Source organism: Pogonomyrmex barbatus, unplaced genomic scaffold, assembly GCF_055798465.1.
Source record: "Pogonomyrmex barbatus isolate J1 unplaced genomic scaffold, ASM5579846v1 scaffold3, whole genome shotgun sequence".
NCBI classification, from domain to species: domain Eukaryota; kingdom Metazoa; phylum Arthropoda; class Insecta; order Hymenoptera; family Formicidae; genus Pogonomyrmex; species Pogonomyrmex barbatus.
Genome location: NW_028297127.1, coordinates 14,540,290 through 14,558,668, shown reverse-complemented (window position 1 = coordinate 14,558,668; position 18,379 = coordinate 14,540,290). Strand labels below are relative to the sequence as shown.

The 18,379-nt window shown below is 43.5% G+C and overlaps 1 protein-coding gene across 1 annotated transcript in view; it reads left to right on the top strand.

Annotated features, from left to right (window-relative positions):
- Nucleotides 1–1,482: 1,482 nt before the first annotated feature.
- Nucleotides 1,483–18,379, top strand: part of ft (cadherin-related tumor suppressor fat) — a 101,548-nt gene continuing 84,651 nt past the window's right edge. Inside the window, exon 1 of the mRNA XM_025218438.2 lies at nt 1,483–9,404. Within this exon, the coding sequence (XP_025074223.2) occupies nt 3,996–9,404 (5,409 nt within the window). The 5' untranslated portion in view covers nt 1,483–3,995. The remainder of the gene's footprint in view (nt 9,405–18,379) is intronic.

Here is an 18,379-nt window from a genome sequence, read left to right as displayed (position 1 = left end):
GTTATTTATAATTATTATTAACTACATAATTTTAACTGCGTTATTATCTGCAAATCTTTGCTTATGAAAAAACTTATTGGACGTACAAAGTCTTATTTAATAAAATAGTTGAGAGTAATAATGGATTATTAAAAAAGTTGTGTATATAAAATATAAAGATTATTTTTGCTCTTAAGATAAATATCATTTTAGGAAAGATTAAAAAAAAAAATTAAAAATTATTATCCCATATTTTTATCTTGTGTAGTGTAGTATACATACACATACACACACACACACACACACACACACACACACATTTTATATATATATATATATATATATATATATATATATAAACTGATAGAAGAAAAAATTATCGATGCATAGTCCCTTGACGAGACGCACGTTTAGGGATTCAACGTAACTCAAGAGTAGGACGGATGCATTTTACTTTGAAACCTTATAAACCTAAGATAGTGCGAAATGCACTATCTTTCATTTGGCACATTGTTACCTATTACCAATGAAACCCCTTCCAATTTTTATCGATATTTCAGTCTAAGAAGAAGGCAACTCGTCTATCATTCGATAAGAAACTCTCCTATATCTCTCCTTGTTCGTCGGACATTCACTTACTTGAGAGACTTACTCGTATTCATTCTTATCTAAGTCCACGAAGTAACGCGAGTCAATTCAAGGCAATCTGTCCCTTGTTCTGCCCCATCGGAGCCAATGAAAAGGAAAAAAAGAAGAGAGCCGAGAAAGGAATCGAATCTCGGTTTTGTCCATGTGACCTATTTTTTTATCTCTCGCTGTAATAAAAATAATTTTTCGAATTTATTTGACTTTAAGAAATTCAAAGAGAAGGTTGAAAATATATTTAATTTCATGTATTAAAATGGTGATCTCTCTATTTTATTTTATAATTTCAATTGTAGTTAAGCTACATTATCTTAAATTATAATATTATCAGAATATTAATCAACATGAATCTCCGGTGTCCAATATTGTACAGTAGGCCAGATTAAAGGAAATCAACGATCAGGAATAATCGAAGAAATATTTTGTGTGTGTGTGTGTGTGTGTGTGTGTGTGTGTGTGTATAAGAAAAAGAAAGAAGAAAAAAGAAAGCGAAAGAACTCAAGACAGTGAATTAGTTGAAAGGAAGGCTGATCGAAAGAATTGGACGGAACATTCGATCGCGGTAACGGATTATAAGTGATCATAGACCCGTGGATGTACATCTACATACAGGCCATTTGGTTCAGAACCTGCGCATCACCCCTGCTGTATTTTTCTTTTCCCTTTCTTCTAACATGATATTTTTTTGCGTGACAATCTGCATCCCTTAAGTCAGGGGTATAATCCCCTCCCAGGTATTTCTCACCCCACGCATTATTCATCACTCGTTCTCTATCCTCGTCACCCTTTTTCTCCTCCTCTAGTCCTCGCATTATTCTTACACTCCCTCTTTCTTCCTCCTTCGTTTTTCTTCTTTTCCTTTTCCTCCTTCTCGCTCTCTCGTTCTCTTTCTCTGATCTACTCGACGTTTCTCTTGTTCTCGTTACATCTCTCTCATTCCCATCAACGCGAAGCAACGTCCTCGTCGCACGAGGCTCCAACGTGCGGCGGCCATCTTGCATACCTGAGCCTCCGCATTGCTCGTTCCTCGAGGGCAAAAGGGAGAATATCTCAGCGAGACGACGGCGGGATGCGCGAGGCAAGTCGAAGGTGGAAGGATCGCGCGTGGAAGATGGCGAGGAGGGAAAGCTGGAGAGGTGAGTTGAGAGAGCGAGAGCGAGAGCGAGAGCGAGAGCGAGAGAGAGAGAGAGAGAGAGAGAGAGAGAGAGAGAGAGAGAGAGAGAGAGAGAGAGAGAGAGAGAGAGAGAGAGAGAGAGAGAGAGAGAGAGAGAGAGAGAGAGAGAGAGAGAGAGAGAGAGAGAGAGAGAGAGAGAGAGAGAGAGAGAGAGAGAGAGAGAGAGAGAGAGAGAGAGAGAGAGAGAGAGAGAGAGAGAGAGAGAGAGTGAGAGGAGAACGGGGCCTACGGCCGAAACAGCGGGCCTCAGGTAAGAGTAAGTGAAAGAAAGAGACAAATCCCTGCGCACGATGAACGAAGACACCTATATGATACAGGCAGTGGAATGGCAAAATGGTAGGGGAGAGGAGAACGGAAAGGAGGGAGTATGGGAGATGGGAAAGAGAACTAAGGTAAGAGCGAAGAAAATGAGCATTCACGGAAGGAAAGAGCGACGAGGATAAAAGATCGAACGTTTCTTGACACGAGAGACAAGGAGGGAGAGAGAAACAGAAAAAGGAGGACGCGATGTTGGTAGAAAGAGCGAATGGGACCATCGTGGAGTGAGGAAACGCGTAGAACCACGGTGTTTCTCAAAGCGGATAGAGAAGGTGATATCGATAGGCCTTGCGCGGGGTGGTCGGGTACAGCCACAGATAGAAAGAGAGAGAAAGAAGGAGAATAGAGATGCAAAGAACGAAAGAAGGATAGAAACAGGGAATGGAGGAGAGGGAGAGTCCGATGGATCGGAGAGGGACGGCGTCAGCCAGCCCGAAGAATGCCTCTCCTGGCAGCGGCGAGGTTCTGGGACCGGCTCGGTTCAGTCGAGTCAGGTCAGCCCTCGGGAGGGCGGCATTCTTCTTCGCGGTGTTCACGTTCCTCGTTCCTCCGATCGGGGCCTTACGTCGCGCTCATCGCGGCCCCGTTGCGCGTTTCGTTATTTTCTCTTCTATCCTTTATCTTTAAAATTTGCTCCGTTAGCTCTGTTACCGATTGCCCTCCGTGTACGCGGTTTATTTTCACCCCTCGATAACGCTTACCCCAAGGCGCGCGCGCGCGCGCGCGCACTCGTGCTGTTCGTGAGATTGCTCTGCGATCGGCGAACCCGACCGAGCGCCGCATCGCGTGAACTTCCTGACAATTTCCGCGAAAAGATAGCGCGAGTTCAGCATTGAGTCGCGCGAACCCGAGAGTGAATCGCAAATTTGAGTCCTTTGAGGCTCGGTTATTAAACTCATTTGGATCAGTACTCTCGCAAGGATACACGTACATCGTGAAACGTGTTCTTTTCTTCTTGTGCTTCGGATGTTGGATCTTGATGTGCCCTTTTTCTGTGAAGTGTTATTTACGTTGCGAGGTTTATTACGCTTAACTCCGACTGTAGTGATAAAACCGTGGATTCTGAGAGATCTAAATGTTCTGATATATAACGATTTTGAAATTGCTGTGAAAAATCGGTATACGTTAATATTGTCGATCATTTTTTTTTTTTCGAGAAGAATTTGTCATCTTGAGATGCGTTATGACATAGCGAAGCACGTGACATAGATGTGCGTCTGGAACGCATGAGTTGAAAAAGGAGAACAATTTCTTGAGAGAATAATTTGTTCTCTGGGAGGGAGAAAGATACATTCTCTTGATTCAAATTGCAGATTGTTAATCAAAAAATCGTCCGAAACGTTCCACTCTCGCGCTCTCGAAGCATTCGCGAGCATCCGCAGACGCGCATTTCGCGAGGCGCGGCTCTCGGCGGGTCACTGCCCCCTCTGCCGGGTGAAGTCTCCTCTCGTATACACTTGACTTTTAGCGGCGAAAGGAAGAGAGAACGAGAGAGTGAAAGATAAGGAAAGAAAGTGAGAGAGAAAGAGAGATACAGGTACAGAGAAGAGGACGGAAAAGAAAGCACCCACCAGCTTCGGGTTTAAATCGAGATTCTGGTCCAGGTGAGAAAAAAAATGCGACGCGTCGCCGGACAGAGGACGGTAGTTCATGTTGTCGCGCGCGATTAATCTCCGTCCTTGGAGGAATGTCGCGATATTTGCAATGTGTCGGTACGTAGACGCGGAAGACGACGATAGGATTATCGCTAGTTACAACCATGAAGAAGAAGAACGACAGGTAGTGCGTAATCGGAGCGCGCGATTTTACGCCGGCGACGAGTCACCGTGAGCCGAGATTTGGCTAAGGCAGGTGGACGTGTCGCGGCGAGACAGAAGAGATGATCATAAGAGAATCGATGATCCTGACCCTGCTTCTGGGACTACTGTCGGTAGTGGACCAAAATGGCGGCCAGGTCGTCAGCCAGGAGGCGGCGGCGACGGTGGCGGCGGTAGCAGTGGCCGCACCCGACGACTATTTTACCTCGCGCAACCTACCTCAAAGGATCACGCGGTTAGTGCCACGAAGATCACCAATGTTGCCGCAGGATAGCACCGCAACGATGGCGATGCAGAGCAGAGCGGTCGATACGCGGGTCCAACTCGAGATCAAGGAGGGTGAGCCTAAGGATACTTTGGTCGGCACGATACCAGTGAAGCCAGATTTCACCTACAGATTTAACGAACCACCTCAAGAATTCGTGCTCGATCCAAAAACTGGCAAGATAAAAACAGCAAAAGTCCTTGATCGCGAAGCTCTCAGTAGCGATCGGTTCGATCTGGTAGTGCTCTCGAGTCAACCGACTTATCCAATTGAAGTGCGAATTCTGGTGCTCGACATTAACGACAACAATCCAGAATTTCCGGAGCCTAGCATCGCGGTTAGCTTTTCGGAATCAGCTGTAGCTGGTACTAAATTGTTGTTGGATGCTGCGACTGACCGAGACACGTCAGAAAACAGTGTGCTGGACGACTATTTTATCGTGGATGGTAATACTGATGGCAAATTTCGTTTGGAGGTCACTGGAAATCCCACAAGCGAAACGTCGTACCTACACCTCGAGACTACTGGCAAGCTAGATCGCGAACAAGTGGAATTCTATTCACTCAACATTTGCGCGCGTGATCGTGGTAGACCACCACGATTGGGTTATCTATTGGTAAATGTGACAGTGTTGGATGTAAACGATAATCCACCAGTATTTCAACAGAGCGATTACGTGGTGGCGTTGAACGAGAGCGCACCGGTCGGCACCAAAGTCTTGACAGTGCACGCCATCGATAAAGATTCGGAGGACAATTCCAAGTTGACATATTATCTGCCGGACAATGAGCGTAAGTTTACAATCGATCCAGAGACTGGCACAATCACGACAGCTGAGCCATTAAAATGCCCCCAAGAACGCTGCACGGTCCAGGCACGTCCAGGCAGCGGTTGCCCCAAAAGCTGCGTCATCACAGTCTTTGCTCGCGATCATGGATCGCCCAGACAGGATGGTCGTACCTATGTGACAGTGAACTTAGTGGATGCAAACGATCACGATCCCGTGATTAAGTTTAGCTATTTTCCGACAAGTGCGGGTTTTGCTACCGTCGATGAGAATACTGCCAAGGATTCGATCGTTGCAGCTGTGACGGTAATCGACGATGACGAGGGTCTGAATGGCGAAACCAGCGTGGAAATACGTGCTGGGAATGAATTGGGCCATTTTCGGCTGGAGAATACGGGCTTCAACATTGTGCGGGTCGATGGCCGACTGGATCGCGAAGAAATACCCAAATACAATCTCACGGTGGTTGCCACCGATAAGGGCACGCCGCCTAGATCAGCAACGGCTTATCTCGTGATCCACGTAAACGACGTCAATGATCATGAACCGGTATTTCAACAAAGCGAATATTCAGCGGTACTATCAGAACTCGCGCCGATTGGCAGTTTCGTCGCCAGTATCTCGGCCACGGATGCAGATTCCGGATTGAATGCGCGGATTTATTACGAATTTGGTTCGGGTAACGAGCAAGGCTGGTTTGCCATTGATAGCGATACCGGCTTGGTCACCACCGTGGCTACTTTGGATCGCGAGGTTCAAGGTAGTATCGAGTTACATGTATCGGCGCGGGATGGTGGTCCAAATACTAAGTATGCGTCCACGCATCTCAAAGTAACTATTCTAGATGAGAATGACGAGGCGCCGCGCTTTTCTGAGAACGTCGTCGAGGTCACATTATCAGAAAACACGCCACCCTACAGTTTAGTAGCTACTCTTACGGCTGTTGATAACGATCAAGGCACCAACGGTAGCGTTGCATACAGCTTTCATTCCAGCGTCTCGCGTGATTATCCCAAAACTTTTGCTCTGGACGCTCTGACCGGTCAGCTAACGACCATGGTCGCCTTGGACCGAGAGACCATAGCGAACTACAGGATTTTAGTGATAGCAAAGGATCAAGGAACACCAGTGCAATCTTCGACTGCTACCGTGATGTTAACGTTAGCAGATATCAACGATAATTCGCCGATTTTTTATCCTTGGAGGTATTTGATGCCTATCTCTGAAGATGCTCCGACAGGTATGACGGTAGGTAAAGTAACGGCAACCGACGCTGATGCTCGAGAGAACGCTCAGGTGATATACACTCTGGAATCCGGTGGCGAGGGTCTTTTCGCAGTGGATGAGAGAACTGGCGAGATTATTCTACGAGGTTCTTTACGGGCCGCGCATAAGACTCTTTATGAGTTAACCATTTCAGCGAGGGACACTGGTGAACGGGTAGCAGCCAGGAGCGCCGTAGTCGAAATTATACGCGAAGAGGACATGGAGCGCCTTGATTTTGATACTTACAATGGTTATGAGTTCCGCGTTCTTGAAGATCGTGGTGATTGTGATTCTGTTCCGTCTGGCGGTCGGGAAGTTGGTTCAGTGCAAGTTACGCAATACGGTAATACGGGCAAAATAAACTACGCCATCGTGTTCGGTGATCCTAAGGGCAACTTTAGAATCGACGAGAATACCGGCGTCATCAGCATCGCCGGCTGTCTGGATCGCGAGCGTATCGCTTATTACAGCCTGCAACTATCAGCGCGCGCCGATTTCGCGTACGGCCAGACAACTGTCAATATCACTGTGCAGGACGTCAACGATAACCCGCCGAAATTTCCCAGAGGTGAACGGGGCGACGAGATTCTTTTACGGGAAAACGCGGCAGTCGGGCAAGAGGTATGCTTGGCTCGAGCTAGAGATCGTGACACCGGCACCAATGCCGTGATTGTTTATTCCCTGACGCACAATCCAGGTGGGCAGTTTAGAGTTGCTGAGAACACGGGAATCATTTACTTGGATAAGCCGATTCGTGCGCCGTCCGGCACAGTTCTTCATCTCGAAGTGACGGCGACTGATTCTGGCAGACAACCGTTATCCGCTCAGCATCAAATCCGTGTGACAATTGAAGATGTCAATGATCATACACCTGTTTTCCGGCTGACTAGTTACGAGATTTCCCTGCCGGAATCTATGCCGGTGAACGAGCGTTTCTTTTCATTAACGGCTCAAGATGTAGACCTCGGCGCGAATGGCAGGATATTATATAGTGTCACCGATGGCAACGTAGAGGGTCGTTTCGGCATTTTTCCGGATGGTCAGCTGTATGTAAAGAACGCGCTCGACCGCGAGGAACGGGATTATTACGCGCTTGAGGTTACCGCGTCCGATCAGGGCAGTCCGTCGCGGAGCTCCGTGGTTCCGGTGGTGGTGCACGTGATTGACGAAAATGACAACGCACCTGAGTTTACAAACAATAGTTTCACCTTCCATCTGCGTGAGAATGAACCGCCTGATACCTTCGTTGGCAAGCTGTTGGCTACTGATCGCGACGTTGGTCGTAACGCAGATCTTATGTTCTCGCTGCCGATCAGTCAGCAAGACTTTGTGGTTGATCCAAGGAATGGCTTCATTAGATCGCTACGTGTATTTGATCGCGAACTCCTGGTGACCAATACCGGTGGCAGCTACATCAACCTGGAAGCCACAGTCACCGATAATGGCATTAATCGCTTGCGTGATCGAGTCAAAGTTACCATCTACATCATCGATGTTAACGATAATGTGCCGCAATTCCAACGTCTGCCCTATCGGGTACAGGTGAGCGAAGGTGCCGCAATTGGCACACAATTGTTGAGAGTATACACGACCGACGCGGATGAAGGGTTGAATGGTGATGTATTCTACTCGCTGGAGGATGGTAATCAGCATGGCCATTTTATGATAGACGAAGCCACCGGACAGATTTCGCTAGTAAAAGAGCTCGATCGCGAGACGTCCGACATCTATGTACTTACCGTCGTAGCGCATGATGCTGGTCTTGAGACGCGATTGTCGTCTAGTGCAACTGTTTATATCGAGGTGCTTGATGAGAATGACAACGTACCGCGCTTTGTCGACAACAAGTCAAGGATCTCTGTGCTGGAAACTACGCCGACTAATACCGAACTGTTGCGCTTCAAGGCTACCGATAACGATCTCGGACCCAACAGCGAATTGGCGTTTGCTATATCGGCCGGCAATAAGAGGGATACATTTTACATCGATCCGCTGACTGGTATCCTGTATCTGAGGAAGCCACTTGATTACGAGGAGCTGGTACGTTACACGCTTAACGTCACATGTAGTGATGGCGGTCATCCGCGGCTCAGCTCGGTCACTAGCCTGACCGTCGAGGTGATTGACACCAATGATAATCCACCGGTGTTTCCGAACACGGCAATAGTGCGTCAGATACGCGAGGGTATCCTTGTGCGAACGCCGATTGTCACCATTACCGCCGAGGATCCGGATTCGGGCGACAACGGTGTGGTCACTTACTCGATTCTCAGCCAAGACCCGGAGGATCAGGTGCGGCGTTTCGGTATCAATCCGTCGAGCGGCGTGATCCATACGCTCCTTCCGATCGATCGCGAAGAAGTGGACACCTTCAAGTTAGTGGTGGTCGCTACCGATCAAGCGCAACCACCGAGCGCACGGTTATCTGCCGAGAAACTAGTAATCGTGATCGTCGAGGATGTCAACGATAACGCACCGATCTTCATTAGCATGTCGGCAGTGGTGCTACCGCCTCTGCGCGCCGGCAATTTCAACTATCATCAGTCCTCGACTAAAGATATTCTGGTTACGCAGCTGGTTGCTCGTGATCTCGACTCCAGCACCAACGGCTTGGTGACATACGAACTGCTTCGTTCCAGCGTTAATTATTCGGATATGTTTCGAATTTATCGTAGCACCGGTCAACTCATCATGAGACTTCCGCGGTTATCTTCGAAAAGTAGTCTTCTCGAACGAGCCTCCTCCAAATATCAGGTGGGCGTTCGAGCGACGGACGAGGCGGTCCAGGCGGAACGCCGCTCGTCCGAAACTTACGTGACCTTGATCGTGCCGGGCGAGGACGGCGACGATCAGCCGATTTGGGAACATCGGGGTCAGATCGAAGGCAACGTTTACGAAAACGAGCCGGTCGGTACCAGTATTTTGCGCGTGAGTGCGCGTAGCCGTCGATCCAACATCGAGCTCGAATATTATGTGACGAATGTGACCGCCGGCGACGGGTCCCAAGTTGATCGTCTGTTCGACATCGACACGAAGACTGGCGTGCTGTCCACCGCGGCCCAGCTTGATCGCGAAACCGGTGTTCAGTGGTACGAGGTGGAGCTATATGCCATCGGCATCGGCGGCACCAGGCCCAGTACGACGTCCACCAAAGTGAGTCCGCGCCGCTTGGCTTTTTGATTGATCGTCCCGGTGATATTAATGATGCTTCCTTCGTCGGCTCCTGAAAGATATTCGGTGCTTTTTGTGCGCCGTGCCACTTTCCTCCGTCCCGCGCGCCCGTCCCGCGTAATGTAATTTTTCGATTGCCGGATAAGACCCTTTTTCGCGAGGCGGGCGAGCGAATCGCCGTACAAGTCCGGATTGTCGTTTGCGATGTGATATATATATATATATATATATATGTATAGAAAGGAAAAATTATTATAATGTTTGTTTAAAAATCCGTGTGTACAAGACTGCAGTATAAATTAATTTGTATGGAACTTGACGAGAATGACGCATAAATTCGAAAATATATACAAAAGATTTGATTTCCCTGTTTCAATTTTCAGTATTTTTGTTTCACCGTTATAATTAAATAGACAGCAAACAGATTTGTAAAAAATAGATAATAAGTTTATAACGTATTGGACTTTGAAAGAAACTCTTTATTAAGTCGGATGTAGTCGCGTACGTGTGTAATTTTCGAGCAAGTTGATAAAAGTCATTTTTTCAAATATTGACGTTATTGATGAGAAAAATAAATATTATATACACGTTTATAAATTTTACTAAAAAAATTTCCCCATTCATTATACAATTCTTATAAATGAAAACAAAACAAAAAAAAATAATTTACAATTCAATTTTTGAAGATGATACGAGTTTTCTTTAAATTTATACACAAAAAATAGACAAAATTAAAAAATAACTTTTTACTATTTTATCAATTTATATTTTTATTAATTTTTCTCCGTATATCATGGAAAAAGACAATCCAAAATTTACTTACGATACAATATTATTATCACAAAAATTATATGAATTTTGAACATTTTATCTTTAATCTTAATTTCATTCATCTTTTTTCTCAATGCTATTTTTTCGTTCATCAATTTCTCTTTCTCGCTCTTGATGACACAATAATTAGAGCGGCAACGTGCACGCGTCGCGTGTCTTTCTTTCACCAGACGAGCGATAATTCGAACGCGAGAATTGCGTTACGCAACAATACCTTTAATGCAATTAAAGTCGGCGATAGAATGATATACAGAGGAATAAAAGGAGCGATAGAGAATGAGAGAAAAAGAGACAGAAAGAGAGAAGGAGTGAAGGGTAGCGAGGAAAAGAGGAATCTTCAGAGATGAGAAGCGATGGATGGACAACACACGCGCGGGAAGAAGGATGTGCTGTTCTCGCGGTAGGGAGAGAAAGAGGATGTGGAGGAGGTGGTGGAGGAAGAAGAAGATCGTGAATACGAACGGTTTACAGCCGGTTCAGTGCTGCATAAATAGGGTTTAGGACCCGAGACGTTTTCTCAAATTACAGGGCGCGTTTCAAATTTATACGAAAGCACCGCGCCGCACCGCCATCGCCATCGCCACCACCGCCACCGTCGCCGTCTGGCCTCGTTTTATTAGAACGAAGCATATCCTAATTAATTCGAGCTTTTTTACTCCGCACTTGTATAGGGTGTCTCACAATTCGCAATCTTAATATTTATTTAACAATTTAACAATAAAATTGGAGAATTAACAGTTTGTGAAAATGCTGAAGTTAACGATTCTGAGAAAGAGGAAGAAATCGAAGGGATGGAGAGAGGGAGGAAGGGAGGGAGGGAGGGAGGGAAGGGGGAGAGAGAGAGAGAGAGAGAGAGAGAGAGAGTTTATGAATTAATTAGAGAAATAAGTGAATAAAACTGCATATCTCGGCAATTTATTTTATTACAATTTTAATAAAAAAATCGGAATTTGTCTTATCTTATATATCAAAATAAAATTATATTTTTTATTAATGTATTAATTGTACATTCTGAAATTTATTAGAGAAACCGTTCATGCACTTGTCAAATAATCTTAGCATATTTTATTATTAAAAAAATAAAAGAATAATATTTTTTAATTGTTAAACGCATAAGATAAATTTTTTATTTCTCATGATTTCTTGATCTTTTTTTTAACAATGTTTAATTCAAATTTGTAGAATTTATTAAATTCATTTTTAATACAGTGCTTTAAACTTTGATTAGAGAGTGAGATTGCGTGAGTTTGAGAATTAATTGCAGTAATGTATAACTGTTTTATTTGACTTTTATCTTGCTCAAGGTATTGTCTATAGAAAATTGAGAATATCAAAATCGGCGATACCCACGTGATATCAATATCCCATCTGCGCTTTAGTCCTGATAGATAACGAAAGACGAGGGGAAGGAGACGGTAAGAAGAGAAAGAGAGAAAGAAAGAAAGAGAGAGTGGGAAAGGAATAAACGATAAGATGAACCGCGTGCCAGGAAATCAACTCGGATTCGAGTTCGGGCCCCTGGTTTCTCTCTCCTCACTCTCTCGGTGGTTCGAAGACTCGAGAAAAACTTGATCTCGGACGAGCGGGCGCAGCCCTTACCTCCACGCGCGCGCGCCGCAGCCTTAGGACCGTTGAGAAGCGCGCAGTCGGTCCCATCTCTACCCCCGGTGTGCGCCAACGCCGCTTTATTTCTGAAGATCCTTTCCTCTGCCCCACCTCTGTCCTTCCCTACTCCTCTCTCAAACCACCTCAAACCGTCGCCTTTGGCTTCTCCTCGTCTCTTGGTCTTCATCCACACGTTTATCTCTCTTCTTCTTAAATTTAATCCTTTATTTGGTAATGTTGCTTTCAAGAAACATGATTCTTTTATATTATACTTCATTTACCGTCTTTTGTTATTATGAAGTTCCAATTGATGTTGCTGTCAAGGTAACAAACAAAGAATTGCTTTCTCTTAGTTTAAAAAACAGTTTGTAAAGGCTGACATCAGAAATATGGATAAATACGAAGGATTACAAATATTATTCTTTGATCCTTTTTGTTAAAGATCCTGTTTTTAATCGTAATGTGAAAAACTGTTTGTTAGCTTTGATCCTATCCAAATAAAGTATCAGAATCATAAATAAGATCAATTTATAATCTACATTTACGTATACATACATAGTAATTATTATAGTGATTATTAATTTGTGAAACTTAATAAAAAATTAAATTTCCGATAAAAACTTTTTAATAATTTAATAATGTTTTCTCAAAAAGTAATAATTTTAACAAATTATATGCACAATTTATATCAATAGAGCATATTACATTATTTATATAAATTATTCTACATTCTTAAATATTCAGTTCCAGTACATGTAATAAATAGCATCTTCTTCCCATTTCTATCTTTATTTCTCTCCCTTTCTCTCTCGTTGTATCTTTTTCTCTTCGCACCTTCGTCGTTCCACTCGCTATAGAATCCGCGATTCTTCGGGAATCGCCGAACGTTTTTGTTTCGTTTTCGGAGTCCGTTCTTTTCTGGTTCCGCGCTCTGTTTTCGGGGCTTCTCCGGGGCCGAGGGTTCGGATCCAGGCCGCTTCTCCCCCGCGCCCTCTTACGGGCCAACTGTCCTCTTTTTCATTGCGCGAACGGCATCATCGGGCCTCGTCCCCGTCGACGGCTTTTTGCTCGGTCCCCGAAGATCACGACGGGGTTGTGAAGACGGCATACGGAGTCATACTGTCGAAACGCTCAAGCACGCCCTTTGTCTAACCCTTTGTGCGACGGCACTTCTGTCTGCGAAGGCCGCGCTTCCCACGAAGCGTGACTTCAATTATCGCGCAATGGGGTTCGCGTCTGGGTCCAGAGACGTACGGCGAAGTATATATCCCGCGATGCCGCCGTGCCGATGACTTCAACGCACGTGTGTACAGCATTCGTGCCTGAAGTCCCCCGTAACGCAATAATTTTCTGCTCGCGCCGGATACTCGACTTCGAGAGCCATTAAATATACAGGGTGTTCCAGAATTCTACCGGTTGTTCTGCTAATCGCAATTTTCTATCTACTTTGGAAATGACTTTTACCTCACGTCTATTCTTTATTTAACGCGTGCATTTTCAAAAACAAGCAGGAAGTTGAATTAAATGGATAAAGCTCCTTGAAATTATCTTAAATTATTATTTTTATTATCTGTCTGTTCTACCTTGAACTTCACCATTATTTTCAATGTTTTTTTTACTTAGAATTATTTAAAATTTACAAATATTATTGTTAAAGGAAATTAACAGTAAAAAGAACTTTGAATACAGAATAAAAATAATGTATAATTTCGCAAGATTCCTTTTAAAATCGACAAAGACAATCGCGATATATCACAGCTGCGTAGTTCAGAATCAGTTAAGAAGTTAGTTAAAGCCACACTACTACCACGCGTTTGTTGCGGTCGAATCGGAACGTCGACAAGGAGTAAGTGGCACGTCGTTTGATTTAAGGAAGTGGTTGCGAACGTGATGTTAACGTATGTCATGAAGGTGTGAGATTCGAATCGCTAACCCACACGTCCGTCCTCGCGGCCATGGGTGGGTTCCGCGCGAAATGTAGGCGTGATACTTATTTTTCCAGCCGATAAATTTATCTGTAGACGGGACGGAACGAACGAACGAATGAACGAACGAATGAACGAACGAACGAACGAACATAATGTCGGCGCTAACATACGCGCGCGAGAGCGGGAGCGTCTAATAATAGCCGGCAATAATTACGTCGGCCGTCGTGATTAATAATGCACGGTTAAACGCGTTAAACCCCGCAATTAACTCTTTCTATTTCGCGGTCTCGCGCGGCTGTTACGCGATCGCTTCGGTGTGTTTGCAGATTATTTGTTATCTGTTACCATTGCGCGAGAGCGATGCGAGAGTATAAACCACCCTTGTACGACGCTGCTCATAAAATGACAGTTCAGATATATCGTCATTTAAAAGTCTTAATTAAGAGTTTCTCTTATATTAAAGATTGTTGATAGAAATTAAAGCAAAATTGAACTGAATTACATGAAGTTTAGAAAAGACGAAGTCATATATTGAATTTTTATTGATAAAAATGGTCAAAAGGGAGAGGGTTTTTTCTTTTATTAATTTTGTTTTTAACATTTCGATATATTTCTTTTTACTTTAAAATCTGTGAAAAGTATCTGAAAAGTACTTTTATGATTATTATTATTTCGTCTTCTAGAAAAAAAAATATAAAAATTTAAATAACAGAATAATAAGTGCTCGAGAGACAGGATCTTTATGTAATTTTTTTTTTGTTGAATTTATATTTTATAAATTCAGAACTCAGATATTTTATAAATTCAGAGAATTGTTTATATCACGAGGTACACGCCGTTATTATTAAGACTTCCAACGCACTTAAGGTAAATTAAGATATTTTAAATTAATTTAAGGTAATATATATTTTTGAAAATTTAGATATTTAAGTTTTTGCGATATGTCATCTTCGATTCTACGTAACTTTTTTCCCATCTTTGTCATCAATGTATCCTACCTCTTAACGCAGTTATTTGTCCCATTGTCAGTGGCGCATGGGATAGCAGCCTACCAATCATCTATCTGTTAATGAACCTTCTCAGCGGCGAGTTTTATGGCGCGGATTATAGAAAACGAACAAATTTCCAACGATACATTTATACAGCGTGCGCACGCTGCGCTCGATCCAACTCGTGAGGGCCGGAATAAAGAAAGAACGCGGGAGAGATGGCATCTTTAATGCTACGCTAATCTTCTACTCTTGCTCATCATCATCATCCGCCGCCGCCGCCGCCACCGCCGTCGTCGTCGTCGTCGTTGTCCTCCTCTGTCCGTCTGTCTGTCCGTCTCGTCGCGCCGTTGTTCGCCAGCTCGTAATCACAATCGTCATCCCGTTCATTTTTCAATGTCTTCTTTAGAAGGGCACGGCAAGAAGAAGGAATCGGGACTGGACAGAGCAGGGACGGAGAGAAATCAAATCAGCGAGTGTAAAGTATATAGCTGAAGTCGAAGTGTGACTTTCGGCTGCTTATCACCTTGGTGATAAACCGAACTGGGATTCGCTTCCTGAGATTCGCGGGGAGTTAAGGAAAATTTGTGACAAGATTAATGCAATAGGATAATAAATGGCATTATTCTCGATAAACAAGTCTGATCTGTTAGATATTTAACAATTTTTCTTTTTGAATTTATGGTATATGTCTATACATTTAGGACAATTGTTTATATCGCGAACCACGTGTCATTATTTTTAATTTGCATTTCCTGAAAAAAATTAAGGGATTTTATTGAATAATTAGATCTTGCGTTTAATCACATGGCCAATACGTATATAAGCTACGTATATATATTCACGCAGTAGTGGCAGTGAATGAGAGTGCAGCCGTAATTCATTCGTTTGAATAGCGAGAAAATTTGCGAATGAAATATTTTGAAAATGCTTCCCATTCACAAATATTCGAACAATATGGGCTGAAGTGACTTCTAGAGGTATCGTAGAGAGGACAGTCAACCTTTTCCCAGGATCGGAGTCGACCGGGCTCGATTGTCGGGGAATGCAGATCTTAACGTCGATAGATTTTTCAAGGCCGACGTTTTTGACGGATTCGATGGCCGGCGCGTTTCGCGGCGGCGCGCACAGCTGAAATATTATTCCCGCTCGGGCCGGACCGGATCGGCCGGGATTGTCGCCGTGGAATACTCGCAGCGGGACGCAACGGCGACTTCGAGATTCGTCTATTGAAATCACACGAGAGACGTTTTGCCGCGCGCGCGCGCAACAAAAAGGACGAAATTCCAGAACCGCATACCGTTTCTTCACGGATCCCATCGTACGAGGGAATATCTCTCCGAGGTCTCTTTCGCTCTCTTTCTCTCCCCCTCCTCTCTCATTCTCCTTTCCTCCCGCTGAAGGACTCCCTCAAAGGACCTCCACTTCTACTGCCACTCAGCTCATCTGAAAACGCGCGGATACCGTGGCACATTGTATTGCCTATAATCTCTACCTGCCTTGTTCCTCACCGTTAGACACTCCGATACAAACACTCGCCCACGCCTCGCAGGCAGATACAAACGGGACGCCACCTCACTAATTCGTCGGTGACCTGACGAATCCCGCGATTATGGCCGGTAGGCGCGGAGCACGGTGGGACTCTCTCCAACCAAATGTTACGTTTATAGATATACCTCTCTGTTTCCTTCCTGTCGAAAAATGCTGGAATATTTAAATATCCGCTGCTACACACAGTTTATAACTCTGAATTGGTGAATAACATGGATAATAATAGGAATATACTTAGGATATGATTTAATCTAGAAATAAAACTCGGAAACTTGGGAAGAGTATTTACATTTCTATGTGATGTATTTTATGACATGTCGAAGTTATTTGTTGTGAAAGAATTTTAATATTAAAAAAAAAACGGTAGCACAAAATTATTATGTTTAAAAAAAATTACTGATGAGTAATTTGAAAATATTTTCCTAGTATATCAATTTCACAAATTTTTTTTAATTACATCATCATTGTCGCAGTTATATAAATTTGGTTTTTAATAGTATAGTTTTATATATTTATGTGCATCCGTTAATGATAATTGTACTCATATTTCTCATATCTGGAAACGAAGATAATATTTAAATATATATAAAATGTAATTTATTGATGTTTGTTGCGAGTTATATTCTACTACGTTGCATCAACACGTTTCGCAAGAGTATTTCGCGCGTGCAAGTCCTTATTATTCAAATCGCAATCCCGAGGTGAAATCCCAAAGTGCCCATCTGTCACAGTCGTGTGCGTATGATATGATAGATATTGGAATATTAATCTCCTCCATTTCGGGATCCTCCATTTCGCTGATCGCGCGCGCGAAACTGTCAGATTTGTCAAATCGCATTTGTTCGTTTCTCGCATCTCTCTGCCGGAATTAATTTTCATAACTCCTCGCGCGGCGGAGGCCCCGTTTCTTACGAAATCCGGCGAGGAGCTTCTAATTGGACGGAGCGTCCCGCTCCTTCTCGCGTAACGGATCTTCGATTGCGCTCCTTAAATTCGCGCGGCTCGCAAAAAGCCGGGCCCTCTCTATCTTCCTCCGTTTCTCTTTCCCTCTTTCGCTCGCGACCACCGCATCGAGGAGATATACGCGCAATAGAAGAGGCGATATCGAGGTAACCGCGAGCGCGCAGCCCGGACATGCCGGCTGATTATTGCCAGACGCTAATGAGGGAAGCCGCGGACGACGTTACACGCGCACAACTCGAATCGACGAGTAATGTGCGCCTTAATTAATTCGAAAACGGTATCCGCGATGACATCTTGCGTTACGATGAGCGGCTGCTGCACGATTTTCAACGACTTTCGGGAATATCGCAGCTGTCGCTGTTTATGACATTATTATCTACTTTATTATTTATCACCAGGAATTATAATTTATTTTAGAATTTTTTAGAAAAGTGGAGATCAATCGCTTGAAAAATGATTGGGGACAAAAACCAAAAAAAAAAAAAAAAAAGAATTAGTATCAACATAAATTTGGAAATGTGTCGTTCTCGAGTTGTCGCTATTTTTACGTTGAAGTTTCAAATTGCTTTGCTTTCGAATTTTTTTTTGTCAAAATTGAAAGAAGAGATGGTCCTTATGAATTTTATAACATAATTAAAGTTAAATAAAGGTTGCGGGCTACTTTAACACTGCACTGCATTCCATGAAAATACAGTCCATTTAGCATCTCTTGGCAGAAATCAAGACACCACAGTTGTACACTTTGTAGTACTCTCAACTTTTATTTGTTGTAGTAGCTCACAACTTTTATTTAACTTTAATTATGTCATAAAAGCTCTTCTTTCAATTTTGATGAAAAAATTTGAGAACAAAGCAATTTCAAATTTTAATGTAAAAATGACAATAATTTGAAAACAACACATTTTCGGATCTATGTTTATATGAACTTTCTTTCTTATTTTTAGGTTTCCATTCGCCTTCCAAATGATTGATTTTAATTTACAAAAACCTTGTATTATCATAATTTATATATTTATTAGAAAGTAACACTGGCTTTCTTAAATAGGAACTAAAACATGTATTCATATAATTACAAGCTACAACAACAAAA